The sequence below is a fragment of the Lithobates pipiens genome, unplaced genomic scaffold, assembly GCF_037356315.1.
Source record: "Lithobates pipiens isolate NorthernLeopardFrog02 unplaced genomic scaffold, aLitPip1_a1.2 Scaffold_22, whole genome shotgun sequence".
Lineage (NCBI taxonomy): Eukaryota > Metazoa > Chordata > Amphibia > Anura > Ranidae > Lithobates > Lithobates pipiens.
This window is the reverse complement of record NW_027507784.1, coordinates 55,375,612-55,395,446: the sequence shown is the minus strand read 5'-3', so window position 1 is coordinate 55,395,446 and position 19,835 is coordinate 55,375,612. Positions and strand designations below refer to the sequence as shown.

The following is a 19,835-nucleotide window of genomic DNA, read 5'->3' as shown; positions in this document are numbered from 1 at the left end:
AACACGAATGGGGTTTCATTAGTACCCTACACGGGCAATACAAGGATATAGAAGCTATAGTCCAAAAGCATTGGGAGGTCCTCAAATTGGATCGTTCACTTAGGGATGTGATTCCGCACAATCCTCAGTTCATATATAGACATCTGAGGGGTATTGATCAATTTACATCTACAGGGAATGGTCTAGTGTTCAAAATAGAACAGTTTATTACATGCACGACTACTCATGTCGTGTATGCGTTGCAATGTCCTTGTGGGCTTATGTATATTGGTAGGACCAAGAGAACATTGTCAAAAAGAGTGTTCGAGCATATTTACAATATTTCCATGGGATATAAAGACCATAGTGTCTCTTTACATTTTAGACGTAAACATAATAGGGACCCCAGTGAGCTTAAGTTTTGGGGCGTAGACAGAATCTTCCCTTCGTGGAGGGGTAGTAATCTGGTACGCAAGGTATCTAAACGTGAGACTGAGTGGATTTTTCTGACCAACACTCTAAGCCCTAATGGTTTGAATATCGAACTAGACCTGAATTTTTTATCAGTGACTACTGATAAGATGTCCTGGAGTGTCCTAGTAGCTCCCACTGATATATATATATATATATATATATATATATATATATATATATATATATGTATATGTATATATATATATATATATATATATATACATATACACACGACTCAGTTATTTACAAAATATTTTTATTGGGTTTCCTTCTTCTTTTTTACAATTATGTCTGGAGTCCTAACATTTGCAATTGATATCGCTTTTTTTTATCGACACTAATAAGCTGGTTTTAGATTTATTGCTAGTTTTGTATTTCCTCTTTTTTCTTATCTGTTTTATATTTATTATTATACGTTGTGGGGTATATAGTATGTCATGATGATATTAAATAGTTTAGAGTAGCGCCAACGTTGGCGCTGCGATAACAATGAGAAATATGTATTGTCAGCGTCGGTGTACTATCTGTTAACATAATGGGTGTCTTTAAAATTAGGAATAATGCCATCATTAGGATAAGAGGCTATGTGCTGGTTCTCTGATGCAATGCAGGCTTCACCGATGCAGTGTTTTATGAGTACTTTCTGGTGTATAATGTATATATTTTCTCTATATGTATTTTTATTTGTGTATGGTTATGAAAACGAACATGCACGCAGATTGTGAGTGAACTTGGCTTCCGTACTTTGCTTTGGAATTGGCTGGGTCTCTGAAATAAGAGGTTCCACAATCTACATGATGTGATTGGTGAGGAGGCCGGCTGGGGGAGTGATCCGTCTGCCGTCCTTCTTGCTATTTTTTGGTGTATAATGTACTTACCATTCCGGTACTGTTTGGTACGTGTACATATTTTATCTATATATAATCTATCTGTGTATGGCTATGAAAACGAACATGCACGTAGACTGTGTGTGAACATGGGATTTATGCTGTTCCGTAGCTTGCTTTGGAATTGGCTGAGTCTCTGGAATAAGAGGTTCCGCAGTCTGCGTGATGTGATTGGTGAGGAGGCCGGCCGGGGGAGTGGTCCGTTTGCTATATATTATGAATTTTCTGTGCCGCATGGCCACGCCCACAGACGAAGACGTGATGATGAAACGCGTATGGGCGTGACCGTGCAGCTGTTCACTATCGCTGCAGGAGAGCTGGTCTTCCCGGGACTCGCCACTGACACCGAGACTTTTTTCCATCATTGTAATCCGGACTGTGGCGAGATTAGAACCATGCCCTGCTGACGATATTCAATGTGACATGATATTATCCATATTGTACGTATGTTTTTAATGAGCATGTATGAGATTGCCTATTAAAATGTTTTGCACTATGGATTGTATCTTTGATTTTTTCCATATGTGAAACATCCACAAATTGTGCTGTGAGGAGAGAGTCCTATTTGGAGGTTTTGGCTTTGAATATCCGGAGTGATTCATAATTAGAAGTGCCTGTATATAACCCTGTTAGGGGGTAAGTGCATTACCATTGAGAGTGACACTGAGCACGAAGCTTCACATTGGATAGAGCGGTGTGGTGGATTGTTTTGAAAAGGACTTTTTCTCCTCGTTTAGGAACTAAGTGGAGCACTCTATTCCCAATCTAAGACTCGCCACATTGTTTGATATCTATAAACTTTCTAATTTTCATTTTCTGATTGTCTCATATTTAATTGTTTAGCGCTGTCAATAAAGTAACTGTACGTTTCAGTATTTTCTGAATAAGTGATACTATATGTTGTTTTGATAATTTAGTTTTTTATGATAGCAGCTTGTAGTTTAAAGCGGTAGTAAACCCGCATTTTTTTTTTTTTTTTTTTAAAACCTGCAAAGCAAAAGGCATAATGAGCTAGTATGCACCGCATACTAGCTCATTATGAAATACTTACCTTAGAACGAGGCCCCGACATCTCGCCCGATCCACGCCGAGGAAGCCGACATGCTCCCTCGGCGTCTCTTCCGGGTATCGCGGCTCCGGCGCTGTGAGTGGCCGGAGCCGCGATATCGTCATTCCCGCGCATGCGCGCGGGAGATTTAAATCCGGCCGGACGAGCGCTGCCGGATTTTCGCGGAGAGAACCCCCTTGTGTGCATGCGCCGCTGCAGTCAGCGGCGCATACCGAGGGGAATATCTCCTAAACCGTACAGGTTTAGGAGATATTTTTTTTACCTACAGGTAAGCCTTATTATAGGCTTTCCTGTAGGTAAAAGTTAAAAAAGTGGGTTTACTTCCACTTTAATTTTAATTCTGAACATCTCCTTTTGAGCGCTGGGATCAGTGATACTTGTCAGTGGATACTTATCAGTGATACTTGTATTTGATATTACCACTTTTGCAATGAAATTTGAGAAAACCTCACAATATGTTTGTTATGTGTTCCCATTCACACAGCATACCTAAAAAAAAAATATTTTTTACCTTTTAGATGTTTCTAAGAAGAAAGTGTCATGGCTAAATCTAAATTTCTGCTCATGGTCTTTGTCCCTACACAGACTGAGCTATCCCACATTAATATACAATGCAGGAGGGTGGTTTCTAAATGTTTAACCCTTTTTTTAGGACAGTGCTCAAATACAATTTTGATAATGAAGAACTGTGAGCACAGTACAGACAGTTACAGTATCTAACAAAAGTGAGTACCCCCTCACATTTTTGTAAATATTTTATTATATCTTTTCATGTGACAACACTGAAGAAATTACACTTTGCTACAATGTAAAGTAGTGAGTGTACAGCTTGTATAACAGTGTACATTTGCTGTCCCCTCAAAAAGAACTCAACACTTAGCCATTCGTTTCTAAACCACTGGCAACAAAAGTGAGTACACCCCTAAGTGAAAATGCTGCTCCAGATACATCCTAAACATTACAAAGCAGGGGGAGCATGTAAGGATTTTCAAGCAAGTAAAGCGCACTTAAAAAGATAACCAGCCATGTATAATTTTTTTTAAGCTATGCTATGTTAATAGAAACACGTAACAAATATAAAGTAGGTGTTATCCCAATTTGGCTGCAAAAGTGGAAAACTGTAGAGAAAAACAAACTGCGCAGTTATGACCAAAGTTGAATAATGCCCTAGGTAATGCCCTAGTCATTTATGCACCTCAAGAAACCTGACCGGAGAACTCCTAGGATGTTGCTGAGGCTGTTGCTAAGAGAAGCCTAGCTTAAGGTGACCAGATTTTTTAAATTAAATCCAGGGACATATTTTTATTTTTTTAACTAGTATAGGCGGCAATTAGCGACTCTCAGCCAGTCAAGTCTTACTCTCCGGGCCCCGGCTACTACTGGGTGGGGAGCAGAAGAAGATCACTCAGCCAGGGAAGGCAAGGAGATGAGCAGGTGGCTGGTCGGGACTTGAGCCCTGGTCACCCTAGCCTATCTGTTACTGTTCACATTCACTATCACAGGAGTGAGCTCTCAAATGCTGAGCTCAGAGCTACTGCATCCGGGAGAAAAATTGCATGTGAGGGAGTCTGAATCGGAGAAGAAGCTTGAACCTGTGATGGTAGAGGTGAACAGTAATGCCGTGTACACACGAGTGGAATGTCCGACAGAAAAAGTCAGACGGAAGCTTTTCATCGTATATTCCAATTGCGTGTATGCCTCATCTGCCTTTTTTTTAATGAAAATTCTGATGGACCTAGAAGTAGAACATGTTTTAAATATTTCCGATGGAATCAATTCCTATCGGGGAAACCGGTCGTCTGTATGCTGTTCCGACGGACCAAAAACAACGCATGCTCTGAAGCAAGTACGAGATGAAGGCTTTTGGCTCCTGGCTATTGAACTTCCTTTTACTAGTCCTGTCGTACGTGTTGTACGTCACCGTGTTCTTAACGATTGGACTTTTGTGTGATCCTGTGTACGCAAGACAGTTTAAGCGGAAAAACCTTCAAAGTTTATTCCGATGGGAAAACTGGTCGTGTGTACAGGGCATAAGTGCTAGGAGTCTCTTAACAACATCCTCTGAGTTTTCCAGTCATGGTCTACACCTATACCAAGGACATTATTTAACTTTGGTCAAAGCCACGCAGCTTGTTTTTGTCTACAGACGTCATTTATCTGCATAGGCTGCTTTTTGGTAAAGGTGAACTATCCCCTTAAGGAGTACAGTGTTGTCTCCTCTCCTCCCAGAGCCTGTTGATTGGACAATGTAGGAGCAGCAACAAACTGATAATTCCCTATCTCTGCTCATTCTACTGAAATACCGTATGAAGCACAGTTTGATAGCGTGGCACCGCATCCAAAAGGATTACATGAAACTATTAGGATACAAGAAAGGAGGACTTTAAAGACTGCCACTCATAACCCCACAGTAAATAAAAAATACACTAGAATGTAACGCATAAAAATATACAAAATGTTATTGATAATTCATTAAAAACGGTATAAAAATACTGTTTTTAATGAATTATCAATAACATTTTGTATATTTTTATGCATTACATTCTAGTGTATTTTTCCTTTATTTTGGGGTTTTGAGTGGCAGTCGTTAAAGTCCTCCTTTTTTGTATCCTAGTAGTTTCATCTGCTCATTCTGCTCTTTCTTCCAGTCCAATAAATTTTAGTTTCCAGATTTCAATAAAAAATCTAAAGATTTCAGCAACATTTCACCCTTTTTGCAAACCGCATAGGAGTCCATTTAGAAAGGTAAATTTAGGTAACTGGTCATTTTTAAGGGGTCATTGGGCTTTACATAGCTCCTATTAACTACCTCAGACCTATTAAAAAATATCCCCCTATCAGCCCCATTAAAACAGACAAAAAAGTAAAATAAAAATGAAAAGTGACAGTACCTAAAATGAAATTTAAACATATGTCTTGGGCGAAATTTTGGCATGAATTTCACTGCAATGACTCCACTCATTATTCTCGGTAAAAGCTCTGTACTATTGTTCCCAGGGCTACTCAAGGAAGTAATCACTGCACTTACTGGGTTGTCCCATGTTCCAGTTTGTGAAGGACAAGCGGGTTTGCCTTGTGCCATCTGCTGTCCAGGCATACTCTCCAGTGCCATTGATATCTTGTAAAGCAATCCAAAAGTAATAATCCCCAGGTATTATTCTTCTGAATATCCAGCTGTTAACAAAAGCTTGTTCAAACCTATGGACAGATAAAGATGACATCACTGAGCATCAATTCTAGATCACAAATCTTGCTATGTAATAGGTATATTTTGGAACCTGTGTCAATGAGCTTTGGGCTTCTGTTGAGATGCTTCTGAAATTATTCAGATGAATTGAAATAAAAAATAAAATAAAAGGAAATAGTGGCGCTTAAGAGGTGTCACATAATAGAAACGTGCAATACTAATCGTAAAAAGATAAACAGTCCATAAGTCATAAGTTCATGGTGTAAGATAATGGTTGTAAGCAGCACCAGGGGCAGCACCCTTAGATTAAAGCAGGCAGCTCTGTAGGTATAAAAGGAAAATACAGAGGGGCGCCAGACTAAGTGCAGAATTAATAATACTCCAGTTTATTAAAAGTAAGAAAAAGGGCAATTTACAAATAAAATACAATCTTCCACTCACACAGCTCCACAGCCTTATTCCACCAGAACAATCCAAGAGAGCCAGAAGACTGACCACAATCATTTTATACATGCCCATCTGATCTACCAAGATGTGAGTTGCCCTTTTGTCTTACTTTTAATAAACTGGAGTATTATTATTGTAACTAAAACAAGAAATAAAAAATGACTGCGCTCCTAACCCAAAGAAAAGAAAAAAGCTATTCCCCCACACTACTAAAGCTGCAGCTACCAGGATGTGATACGCATCCAAAAAGTCAATAAATGTAAAAATGTGTGTGGCTGCGCTACCTAAATACTTCCACCCCACTAAGTATGAACGACTGATGTTGTCACAGCCTACAGACCATCACCATGGTATATAAATTAAGTGAAAAGTGAGTGAATATTTTCCCAATTAATTCATCAACATATATAAAGAGTAATAAATAAATGAATAAATATTACACAAATTCATAAAAAATCATTAATCAATAACCGTGAAGAATGAGGGTAAAAAAATACATAAATAATGAATAAATAAGTATTACACAAATTAGTGAATAAATAGCGAATGAATAAATATTAAACAAATTAATAAATAAGTGCCAGTGGAAAATAAATATGAAAAAATAAGAAATATATAAATGATCTAAAAATAAAACATAAAACACCTATACATAAAAAGTGTGAAGCAATAACCCACAACCCAAAGTGAGACAGTCCAACCAAATTCCTTTCAGTGAGAGGAATAACTCTTTTGAATGATGTTAGTCAAATGTGCAGTCCTCCTTCACCAAACAAAATGTGCTGATCCCCGTTTTATTTGTAGATCATTTATATATTTCTTATTTTTTCATATTTATTTTCCACTGGCACTTATTTATTAATTTGTTTAATATTTATTCATTCACTATTTATTCACTAATTTGTGTAATACTTATTTATTCATTATTTATTTATTTTTGCACCCTCATTATTCACGGTTATTGATTAATGATTGTTTATGAATTTGTGTAATATTTATTCATTCATTTATTACTCTTTCTATATGTTGATGAATGAATTGGGAAAATATTCACTCACTTTTCACTTAATTTATATACCATGGTGATGGTCTGTAGGCTGTGACAACATCAGTTGTTCATATTTAGTGGGGTGGGAGTATTTATGTATCGCAGGCACGCACATTTTTACGTGTATTATTATTGTACAGTTAAAACAGGGGTACGCTTGACCAATATAGTAAAAAGACTGCTGCACTAAAAAATCCCTAGATAGGTGGGATTCAATAAATGTAGTAATAAATGTAAAGTGTGCTGTCAAAAATAAGTGCATAAGCACATACGTTTATTACAAGTACTGTGTGTGTATAAACAATTGATACAAAATGACAAAAAAAATTAGAAAAAAACTGTGAAATAAAGTCTGAAAAACAAGAGTCCTGAAATAGATAAAGAAATACTGGTGCAAAAATCTATCTGAATTGATAGATGAGTTTGACCTGCAGTTGTCCGCTTTCCAACCTTCAATTGACCTGCTTCAAGCAGGTATTGGGATCTCAAAGACTTGTATGGGTGTGTTTGCACCGATCAAATATCCACTGACACAAGCCCTTAGGCAGTGGTGGCCCGTGCATCCAGAGGCTCTAATAGGCTTCAAAATAGGGTGGGCTTGGGGCGTAGAGCACTGAGTCCCGATCCCCTGTTGTGTTGCATAGCAAATTCATTTTCGCTATTTTCACACAAACGTTCCTCTCTGCCAATCAGCAGGCAGGTCAATGAGACCTGTCTCCCAATTGGCCAAAGCATTAGGCAATCCTATTGGATGCCTAAAGACGAGCCAAGCGGACACAGGACCCGCAGCCGTCGCTTTCCGCCAAGGAAGAGAGCTACTGAGGAGGAGAGCTGCCAAGGAGGAGAGCCCTGTCACTCCAGGGGAGGAGTGGTAAGTGCCGCCGGACCAGCCGTGTGGGGGGGGGGGGGGGTGTTAGTGAAGTGACAGCCGAAATGGACAAACAAATGGAATATAACTAATTAATAATAAATAATAATAAAAAGTTGTTATTATTATTGTTATTTATTATTATAAATTTGTTACGATCTAAATTAGTTTAGATATGGCATTTGTTATTTCGGATAGTTCGCAACTTCGGATAAATTTGTATTCGTTACATTCACAAACAGAGAAATGTGAAAGGAAATTTTAATACTTATAATTACTATCATTAATAGTTAGTATTAGATAAGTTATTATTAGTAGTGATGGACGAACTTCCGACGGGACGTTTCGCGAACGCGAAACGCGAACGGGCACAAACGTTCGCGAAAACGACCGTTCGCCGCGGGCTCCATTGACTTCAATGGGAGGCGAATTTCGCAAACCTTTAGGTCGAATTTGCGGCCACGGGGTAATTATTAGGGGGTAGCACGTAGTCCCACCACCTGGACAATAGCATAATACATGTATGAGGTGAATTTGGGATCGATAACTACAAGCATTTTTTTTTTATTTGGGAAATTGTTCTGACAATTCAGGACTATGGAGCTAATGAAGGCAATGGAGGAGAGGGAAGGTCAGGGACCAGGGTAGGCAAACAAGAGGGTGCAGGAGATACAGAGCACTGACAGCAGCACCGTAATACAGAGCACTGACATCAGCACCGTGACATACAGCGCTGACAGCAGCTCCGTGACATACAGCGCTGACAGCAGCTCCGTGACATACAGCGCTGACAGCAGCTCCGTGACATACAGCGCTGACAGCAGCTCCGTGACATACAGCGCTGACAGCAGCTCCGTGACATACAGCGCTGACAGCAGCACCGTGACATACAGCGCTGACAGCAGCTCCGTGACATACAGCGCTGACAGCAGCTCCGTGACATACAGCGCTGACAGCAGCTCCGTGACATACAGCGCTGACAGCAGCTCCGTGACATACAGCGCTGACAGCAGCTCCGTGACATACAGCGCTGACAGCAGCACCGTGACATACAGCGCTGACAGCAGCTCCGTGACATACAGCGCTGACAGCAGCTCCGTGACATACAGCGCTGACAGCAGCTCCGTGACATACAGCGCTGACAGCAGCTCCGTGACATACAGCGCTGACAGCAGCTCCGTGACATACAGCGCTGACAGCAGCTCCGTGACATACAGCGCTGACAGCAGCTCCGTGACATACAGCGCTGACAGCAGCTCCGTGACATACAGCGCTGACAGCAGCTCCGTGACATACAGCGCTGACAGCAGCTCCGTGACATACAGCGCTGACAGCAGCTCCGTGACATACAGCGCTGACAGCAGCACCGTAAGCAGCCCCAGGAGGAAGTCAGCACAGCACAGGGATGGTGTGATCCCCTCATAATAAGAACCCCCAGGAGGAAGTCAGCACAGCACAGGGATGGTGGGAGCCCCTCATAATAAGAACACCCAGGAGGAAGTCAGCACAGCACAGGGATGGTGGGAACCCCTCATAATAAGCAGCCCCAGTAGAAATATGACACCGCTCAACCTCTTCAAAGAGGAGGGTAGGGGCATATAGTACGGTGTGCTTTTTTGGGTCAGGGAAGTGAGCCAAATGAATTAAGAAGGTCTGTGTGCTTGATTCCAAAAATTGTTTATAGACATATACATGGTCTACTGATCACATGTGTTGAATTCCTCCGAGATCCATGCCTCATTCATTTTTAGAAATGTGAGGTAGTTAACACTGTGGTGAGCTAGGCGAGTACGCTTATCGGTCACAATCCCCCCTGCTGCGCTGAACGTCCTTTCGGACAGGACACTGGATGAGGGGCAAGCCAACAGTTCGATTGCAAATTGGGCAAGCTCTGGCCAGAGGTCAAGCCTGCCCACCCAGTAGTCTAGGGGTTCATCACTCCTCAGAGCGTCCACATCGGCCGTTAACCCAATGTAGTCGGACACCTGACGGTCTAGGCGTTCCCTGATGCTGGATCCGGATGACACCTGTCGATGGGTCGGCTGAAAGAATGACCTCATATCCGAAGTCACCAACACATCTTCAAACCGGCCTCTTCTTGCAGGCGCTGTTGGATTGGTACCCGCAAATCCTTCTCTGGGAGTGGGAATTGCTCCTCTGCCAGCGCACGCAAAAGCAGAATGCAGCATTTCTCGAAGCAAGGCCTGGAAGTGCTGCATTCTGACAGCCCTCTGCGACGGCGGTAACATTTCCGCCATTTTGTGTTTGTACCGGGGGTCTAAGTACGTTGCCACCCAGTACTGGTCCTTGACCCTCATGCTTTTTATACGGGGGTCCCTATTAAAACACTGGAGCATGAAGGCCCCCATTTGCACTAAAGTGGAAGCGGTGTGGTGGCCTGGCTCCTGCTCATCATCCAGGATAATGTCGTCCTCTTCATTCTCCTCTCCCCATCCTCGCACAACAGGGATCCCAGAAAGGTTTAAAGCATGCTCTTCTTGCTCCTGCTCATCCGCCCCGGCACCATCCTCCTCTGACTCCTCATCAGACTCCTGTTGTTGACTTGTCTCAGATAGAGTAGCCCCCCCTGGGAATTCATCCAGCATTGCGACTTCCTCATCTTCCCGCTCCTGCTCCTCCACAGCCTGATCAATGACACGACGCAATGCACGCTCCAGAAAGAAGGCATAAGGTACCATGTCACTGATGGCGCCATGGCTGCGACTGACCAGTTTGGTGATCTCCTCAAATGGCCGCAGAAGTCTGCATGTGTCGCGCATGAGCAGCCACTGGCGCGGTGAAAAAAAACCCAGCTCCCCAGAACCGTTTCTTTCGCAGAGTTCATACAGGTAGACGTTAACTGCACGTTTCTGCTGGAGCAGCCTATCAAGCATATAGAAGGTTGAGTTCCATCGCGTCGGGCAATCGCAAATAAGACGTCTGACCGGCAGATGGTGTCGCCGCTGAATGTCAGCAAGGCGAGCCATGGCCGTGTAAGATCTTCTGAAATGGGCCGAGATTTTCCTTGCCTGCCGCAAGATGTCCTGGACCCCAGGGTATTTGACAAGGAATCGCTGCACGACCAAGTTTAAGACGTGTGCCATGCACGGCACGTGCGTGATTTTGCCCTGTTTCAATGCGCTAAGCAGATTGGCACCGTTGTCACACACCACTTTACCAACTGTCAAATTGAGCGGTGTTAGCCACTCATCTGCCTGTGAACGCAAAGCTGAAAGGAGTGCCGGGCCAGTGTGGCTCTTTGCTTCCAGGCACAACAGACGCAGCACGGCATGGCAACGTCTCACCTGGCATGTGGAATAGGTTCTGGGGAGCTTGGGCGGTGCAGTGGAAGAGACGCTAGCAGCGGAAAAGGAGGAGGCAGCTGAGGAGGAGAGGGAGGAGGATGGAGTAGGAGGAGGAGAAGAAGAGTCAGGCCTGCATGCAATCCGTGGCGGTAAAACCAAATCTACACGGGTGCCACGGGTTACATGCTTGACGGCCGTCAGAAGGTTCACCCAGTGGGCAGTAAAACTGATATACCTTCCCTGCCCGTGTTTGCTAGACCACGTGTCTGTGGTCAGATGTATCTTGGCACCGACACTGTGTGCCAGAGATACATTCACTTGCCGCTGAACATGGCCATATAGCTCTGGGATGCCCTTCTCTGAGAAATACTTCCTTCCTGGGACCTTCCATTGTGGTGTTCCAATGGCCACAAATTTGCGAAAGGCCTCCGAGTCCACCAGTTTATATGGCAGTAGTTGGCGGGCTATGAGTTCTGACAAGCCAGCCGCCAACCGTTGGGCAAGAGGGTTATCCGGCGTCATCATTTTTTTACGCTCAAACATTAGGCCCACGGAAGCCTGCCTTTTTGCAGAAAAATGTGAGCTTGGCGTGATGGAAGGTGGAGTGGAGGACAATTGTGAGGAGAGAGGAGAAGGAGAAGTAGAAGACGAGGCTGGACGGTGAGAGCCTGCAGTGTGGCTTTGTGTGTTCCGTTGCTCCCACTGGGCTCGGTGATGGCTGCTCATGTGCCTTCTTAAGGCGGTCGTCCCTAGGTGAGTATTGGGCTTACCGCGACTAACGCGTTGACTGCAAAGATTGCAGATGGCAACGCTATTGTCAGCAGCGGACACGTTAAAAAAAGCCCACACTGCGGAGCCATGTGCCGGTGTCCTGGGAGCGCCAGATGTGACCGTACATGGTCGATGACTCGCTCCTGATACATTTGCAGTCTGCTTTGTCCCTGCTGTGCAATGTAAGTCATTGCTGCTTCTCCTCCCTATCTGCTGGTCCATATCTCCCTCTGAACTCCCCTCCTCTTCCTCTCTTGTGGGCACCCACGTGACATCACTAGACACGTCATCATCAACGTCACCTTCCCCACCGCTATAAGTAGAGTAGGCAGCAACACCGGGGACCAACCTCCTCCTTGGGCTGATCTGGGTACTGGCGTCAGACTGCTGAGTAGCGCTTGTTGCTACCTCCTCTTCCTGATCCAATACCAAGAGTGGCTGCGCATCAGAAATGTCCTCTTGATATGGATCGGAAAATAATTCCAGTGACTCAAGCGGAAGGTATGTGGTGGTGGTGGTGGTGGTCGTGTTGTTGGTGGTAGTGTCTTTGGGGGTGCACATAGCAGAGAGTGAAGAAGAGGGTGCAGATCGAGAGGATGAGGAGGGTGCAGAAGAGTAAGGCTGAGCGAGCCACTCAACCAAGTCTGGTGCATCCTTTAAAGTAATTGAACGCACCTTCTGCAACTTCCCACTTTGGCTCAAGCCTGTTGCTCCTGCCCTACCCCTACCACCCCTGCGGAAGGGCCTGCCTCTTCCTCTGCATGTCATTTTTTAAATGACCCTGTGACAAAACTCTTAGTCCCTATACCGCTGAAGGACTGCTGCAGTATAGGTGAGCGGTCAGCAGTGGTGCACGTCAACCCTATCTATTGTGGACCTATAGCGGTCCTTACAGAACAGCAGACTGTACCGCACTCAAGCCTATGTACCGTAGCACCCTATACCAAGTTACCAGTCCTTATAAGAACTTTTGTGGACCAAGCAGGTTGTGTATTAGTGTTTAGCAGACTGTACGTCAGTCCCTATACCGCTGAAGGACTGCTGCAGTATAGGGCAGCGGTCAGCAGTGGTGCACGTCAACCCTATCTATTGTGGACCTATAGCGGTCCTTACAGAACAGCAGACTGTACCGCACTCAAGCCTATGTACCGTAGCACCCTATACCAAGTTACCAGTCCTTATAAGAACTTTTGTGGACCAAGCAGGTTGTGTATTAGTGTTTAGCAGACTGTACGTCAGTCCCTATACCGCTGAAGGACTGCTGCAGTATAGGGCAGCGGTCAGCAGTGGTGCACGTCAACCCTATCTATTGTGGACCGATAGCGGTCCTTACAGAACAGCAGACTGTACCGCACTCAAGCCTATGTACCGTAGCACCCTATACCAAGTTACCAGTCCTTATAAGAACTTTTGTGGAACAAGCAGGTTGTGTGTTAGTGATTAGCAGACTGTACGTCAGTCCCTATACCAATGAAGGACTGCTGCAGTATAGGGCAGCGGTCAGCAGTAGTGCACGGCAACCCTATGTATTGTGGACCGATAGCGGTCCTTACAGAACAGCAGACTGTAACGCACTCAGGCCTATGTACCGTAGCACCCTATACCAAGTTACCAGTCCTTATAAGAACTTTTGTGGAACAAGCAGGTTGTGTGTTAGTGATTAGCAGACTGTACGTCAGTCCCTATACCAATGAAGGACTGCTGCAGTATAGGGCAGCGGTCAGCAGTAGTGCACGGCAACCCTATGTATTGTGGACCGATAGCGGTCCTTACAGAACAGCAGACTGTAACGCACTCAGGCCTATGTACCGTAGCACCCTATACCAAGTTACCAGTCCTTATAAGAACTTTTGTGGACCAAGCAGGTTGTGTGTTAGTGATTAGCAGACTGTACGTCAGTCCCTATACCAATGAAGGACTGCTGCAGTATAGGGCAGCGGTCAGCAGTAGTGCACGGCAACCCTATGTATTGTGGACCGATAGCGGTCCTTACAGAACAGCAGACTGTAACGCACTCAGGCCTATGTACCGTAGCACCCTATACCAAGTTACCAGTCCTTATAAGAACTTTTGTGGACCAAGCAGGTTGTGTGTTAGTGATTAGCAGACTGTACGTCAGTCCCTATACCAATGAAGGACTGCTGCAGTATAGGGCAGCGGTCAGCAGTAGTGCACGGCAACCCTATGTATTGTGGACCGATAGCGGTCCTTACAGAACAGCAGACTGTACTGCACTCAGGCCTATGTACCGTAGCACCCTATACCAAGTTACCAGTCCTTATAAAAACTTTTGTGGACCAAGCAGGTTGTGTGTTAGTGTTTAGCAGACTGTGCGTCAGTCCCTATACCGCTGAAGGACTGCTGCAGTATAGGGCAGCGGTCAGCAGTAGTGCACGGCAACCCTATGTATTGTGGACCGATAGCGGTCCTTACAGAACAGCAGACTGTAACGCACTCAGGCCTATGTACCGTAGCACCCTATACCAAGTTACCAGTCCTTATAAGAACTTTTGTGGACCAAGCAGGTTGTGTGTTAGTGATTAGCAGACTGTACGTCAGTCCCTATACCAATGAAGGACTGCTGCAGTATAGGGCAGCGGTCAGCAGTAGTGCACGGCAACCCTATGTATTGTGGACCGATAGCGGTCCTTACAGAACAGCAGACTGTAACGCACTCAGGCCTATGTACCGTAGCACCCTATACCAAGTTACCAGTCCTTATAAGAACTTTTGTGGACCAAGCAGGTTGTGTGTTAGTGATTAGCAGACTGTACGTCAGTCCCTATACCAATGAAGGACTGCTGCAGTATAGGGCAGCGGTCAGCAGTAGTGCACGGCAACCCTATGTATTGTGGACCGATAGCGGTCCTTACAGAACAGCAGACTGTACTGCACTCAGGCCTATGTACCGTAGCACCCTATACCAAGTTACCAGTCCTTATAAAAACTTTTGTGGACCAAGCAGGTTGTGTGTTAGTGTTTAGCAGACTGTGCGTCAGTCCCTATACCGCTGAAGGACTGCTGCAGTATAGGGCAGCGGTCAGCAGTAGTGCACGGCAACCCTATGTATTGTGGACCGATAGCGGTCCTTACAGAACAGCAGACTGTAACGCACTCAGGCCTATGTACCGTAGCACCCTATACCAAGTTACCAGTCCTTATAAGAACTTTTGTGGACCAAGCAGGTTGTGTGTTAGTGATTAGCAGACTGTACGTCAGTCCCTATACCAATGAAGGACTGCTGCAGTATAGGGCAGCGGTCAGCAGTAGTGCACGGCAACCCTATGTATTGTGGACCGATAGCGGTCCTTACAGAACAGCAGACTGTAACGCACTCAGGCCTATGTACCGTAGCACCCTATACCAAGTTACCAGTCCTTATAAGAACTTTTGTGGACCAAGCAGGTTGTGTGTTAGTGATTAGCAGACTGTACGTCAGTCCCTATACCAATGAAGGACTGCTGCAGTATAGGGCAGCGGTCAGCAGTAGTGCACGGCAACCCTATGTATTGTGGACCGATAGCGGTCCTTACAGAACAGCAGACTGTACTGCACTCAGGCCTATGTACCGTAGCACCCTATACCAAGTTACCAGTCCTTATAAAAACTTTTGTGGACCAAGCAGGTTGTGTGTTAGTGTTTAGCAGACTGTGCGTCAGTCCCTATACCGCTGAAGGACTGCTGCAGTATAGGGCAGCGGTCAGCAGTAGTGCACGGCAACCCTATGTATTGTGGACCGATAGCGGTCCTTACAGAACAGCAGACTGTAACGCACTCAGGCCTATGTACCGTAGCACCCTATACCAAGTTACCAGTCCTTATAAGAACTTTTGTGGACCAAGCAGGTTGTGTGTTAGTGATTAGCAGACTGTACGTCAGTCCCTATACCAATGAAGGACTGCTGCAGTATAGGGCAGCGGTCAGCAGTAGTGCACGGCAACCCTATGTATTGTGGACCGATAGCGGTCCTTACAGAACAGCAGACTGTAACGCACTCAGGCCTATGTACCGTAGCACCCTATACCAAGTTACCAGTCCTTATAAGAACTTTTGTGGACCAAGCAGGTTGTGTGTTAGTGATTAGCAGACTGTACGTCAGTCCCTATACCAATGAAGGACTGCTGCAGTATAGGGCAGCGGTCAGCAGTAGTGCACGGCAACCCTATGTATTGTGGACCGATAGCGGTCCTTACAGAACAGCAGACTGTAACGCACTCAGGCCTATGTACCGTAGCACCCTATACCAAGTTACCAGTCCTTATAAGAACTTTTGTGGACCAAGCAGGTTGTGTGTTAGTGATTAGCAGACTGTACGTCAGTCCCTATACCAATGAAGGACTGCTGCAGTATAGGGCAGCGGTCAGCAGTAGTGCACGGCAACCCTATGTATTGTGGACCGATAGCGGTCCTTACAGAACAGCAGACTGTACCGCACCCAAGCCTATGTACCGTAGCACCCTAGACAGACCAAGTTACCAGTCCTGATAAAGAGCTTTGTGGAACAAGTGAGTTGTGAATGATTAGCAGACTGCAGCAGAAGGGCAGCAGTCAAGTATAATATTCTTTCTATATTTGGAAGAAAGAATATTATACGTGTACAAGCCTATTACCGTACCACTGATACCAGTCCTGAAAAGAACCTTTGTGGAACTAATAGTAACAGCAAGTCTTTAAAATTATCCTCACTGCCTGACACACTGCTTCCTGCCTGTCCCTATACAAATTGGCAAAAAAGAGTAGGCTGGAACGATTAGCTGGAACAGCTCTTTTGTGGACCTGATAGTAACAGCTAATGATGATGATGATGATGATGATGAAGAAAGACTAATCTGGCTGAGCTGTCCCTAAAATAGCAGCATACAGCGCTCTGTCCCTTTATCTAAACTGACAAAAGAAACTCAGGCTGCTGACCTAACACCTATACCAGTCCTGAAAAGAACTTTTGTGTACCAAATAGCTAGCGTTTTCTCTGTCCCTACTCCACACAGGATCCTTTCCCTACAGTGACAGAAGAAAGAATGTAAAATGGCCACCGGATCGGGTGTATTTATAGGTTAGGGGGAATGTCCAAGTGTCCATGAGCTGTCATGTCTCAATTGGTTGTCCTGTAACACATGATAAACGTGTCACGAAAGGTTAAAGTTCTTGTATACATTAAACACGTAAGTCCGCCGGGGCGAACGACGGAAAAAGGCGTTCGAACCCGCGGACGGCGAAAGTCGGAAATTCGCCGCGAAACGACCGCCGGGCGAACCGTTCGGCCATCACTAATTATTAGTTATTATTTTGGATTTTTGCATTTTCGGGTTTTTTAATTTTTGTTCTTTTGAATATTTGTGTTTTCAAATTTCTGGATTTTGGGATCTCCAATTTCCAATTTTCCGGATTTTCGAATTTCGAAATGTCAGAATTTCGAAATGTCAGAATTTATGAATATTCAAATTTACAAATTTACATATATTCGAATTAGCAAATTTACAAATTTGCATATATTTGAATTTATGAATATTCGTAAAGAATCATTAATGGGTTTTCGCTTATTTGGATATTTCCGAATTAACAAATTCGGAACGAAACGAATTGCACATGTCTGACCACTTCCAAATTCTCAATACACTCGGAAGCTGGTGTTTTAAATAGATAGGTCACAAGGTCACTTGGGGCACCAGTGTCCAATCAGACAGATGTTCCCCTTCTGTATTGCCACTTCAGTTGAGCGCCACCTATAGTGGGGAGTACAGACTGTACCTGCGTACACAGTAATGACTGCGCTGCTACTTTTAAGACCCCTTTCACGCTGGAGGCGTTTTTCAGTTGCTTTAGCTCCAAAAATAGTGCCTTTAAAGCACCTGAAAAATGCCTCGCCTGCTTTCACACTGGAGTAGAAAAGATGTAGCTGGATAGCCGCACTCCAAATTATTCAACTTTATTTCAAAAATGTAATTAAAATCATGGCATATAGGCTTGTATACAGACTAACTGCACAGTTAGCGGATAGCGGCTGTGCAGTTATTCTGTATACAAGCCTAGATGCCATGATTTTAATTACATTTTTGAAATAAAGTTGAATAATTTGGAGTGCGGCTATCCAGCTACATCTTTTCTACTTCAGTTCCTGTTGCAAACAGAGCCGGCACCCTGTGGGATTGTGGAGACAGCTGTTTTGGGAGAAGTCATTACCTTGGTGCGGTAATGCTTTGTATTTCTATCAGTCTGGATTTGCTTTCACACTGGGGCGCTGCGCTGGCAGGACGTTAAAAAAAGTGCTGCTTTGGGCCGCTTTAGGAGAAAGTGCATAAAGCACCCATGCCTATTGAAATCAATGGTCAGGACCTCTGAAGTGCCAGCAAATCGCCTTGGTAGCGGTGCTTTGTGAGTGCTTTTAATCCTTAGTTCGGCTACTAGCGGGGCTTTATCGCTAACACGGCTGCGTTGTCAGTGTGAAAGGGGTCTAAAGGGTTGCAAAGGCATTTGGTGCACAAGAAGTGAATTTTATCCTTTGTGGCTGTATACTGAATATATTTAAATTTCTTGTGCCCGGAGCTCAGCTTAAATGCCAGAAATAATATACATACAGCAAGGTGCTGCAACGCAATGGGGGTTATTTACAAAAGGCAAATCCACTTTGCACTGCAAGTGCACTTGGAAATGCAGTTGCTCTAAATCTAAGCCCCTGTACACACGGTCGGACATTCCGACAACCAAATCCGTCGGATTTTGTCTGAAACTGTTGCATACACACGGTCGGACAAAGTTGTCAGAAAATCCGATCGTTCAGAACGTGATGATGTTATTTCGTTACGACAGGACTACGTTCGGGCTAGTAGCCAATAGCTTTGGTGTAGAAATTTGATCTGAGCATGCCTGGCACTTTGTCCGATGGGAATTCTTTACACATGATCGGACAAGGTCCGATCAGATCATGTTGTCGGAAAATTTTACCGACAAGTTGTAAAACTTGGTCCGTCGGATACTCCGACGGAAACAGTCCGATGGAGAACACACACAGTCGGATTATCAGACAAAACGGTCCAATCGGACACATTCCGTCGGAATCTCCGACCGTGTGTACAAGGGCTTAGGGGTAGATCTGAAATGAGGGGAAGCTCTGCTGAAATTATCATCCAATCATGTGCAAGCTAAAATGCTGTTTTTTATTCTCCTTGCATGTCCTCTCGGATATACAGCGACTTTACTTCCAAGTGCACTTGCAGTGCAAAGTGGATTTTCCTTTAGTAAATAACCCCCAATGCATAGGTGTGAATGGGCCATGAAAATGTACTTCTCATGCATACCGTCCAACATTTTAAAACGGGAATGAGGGACACCTACCAACAAATGTATGTAGGCATAGGACAAGCCCTCTGCCACACCCCCTTAAAGGAGAATTAACCAAAAAAAAGTTAATTAAATCCACTAAAGGGACTTTTTTTTACCACTACTATTCCTTTATATTGGCTTTTAAAATGTACAAATGCAGCAATTTAGAATTTGGATGAAAGATTTAGCACTGAGATACACTTTTTGAAAGATAAAAAGTGCATTATATATACAAGTATATAGATCAGATCAAAATGAGGGAAAAATGAGGAAGAAAAAGGGAAAGAGGGACATTGTTCCAAATCAGGGACAGTTGGGAGCTGTGCTCATGAAGCATAATATATCTTGAAATGCCTGTGAGAAGCCTCCAAAGGAAACTTTGAAGTCAGGGAATGGCAGCTTCCACCTGATGCATCTCACACATGATTTTCTTTGTGACAGATTCCCATACCTCCCAGCTTTTTGAGATTGAAAGGAGAG

The 19,835-nt window shown here is 44.3% G+C and overlaps 1 protein-coding gene across 1 annotated transcript in view; it reads right to left on the bottom strand.

The window, feature by feature from the left end:
- PLA2R1 (phospholipase A2 receptor 1) overlaps nucleotides 1-19,835 on the bottom strand; it is a 193,552-nt gene that overhangs the window by 101,809 nt on the left and 71,908 nt on the right. The window contains exon 11 of the mRNA XM_077447604.1: nucleotides 5,438-5,607. Coding sequence (XP_077303730.1) covers nucleotides 5,438-5,607 — 170 coding nt within the window. The remainder of the gene's footprint in view (nucleotides 1-5,437; nucleotides 5,608-19,835) is intronic.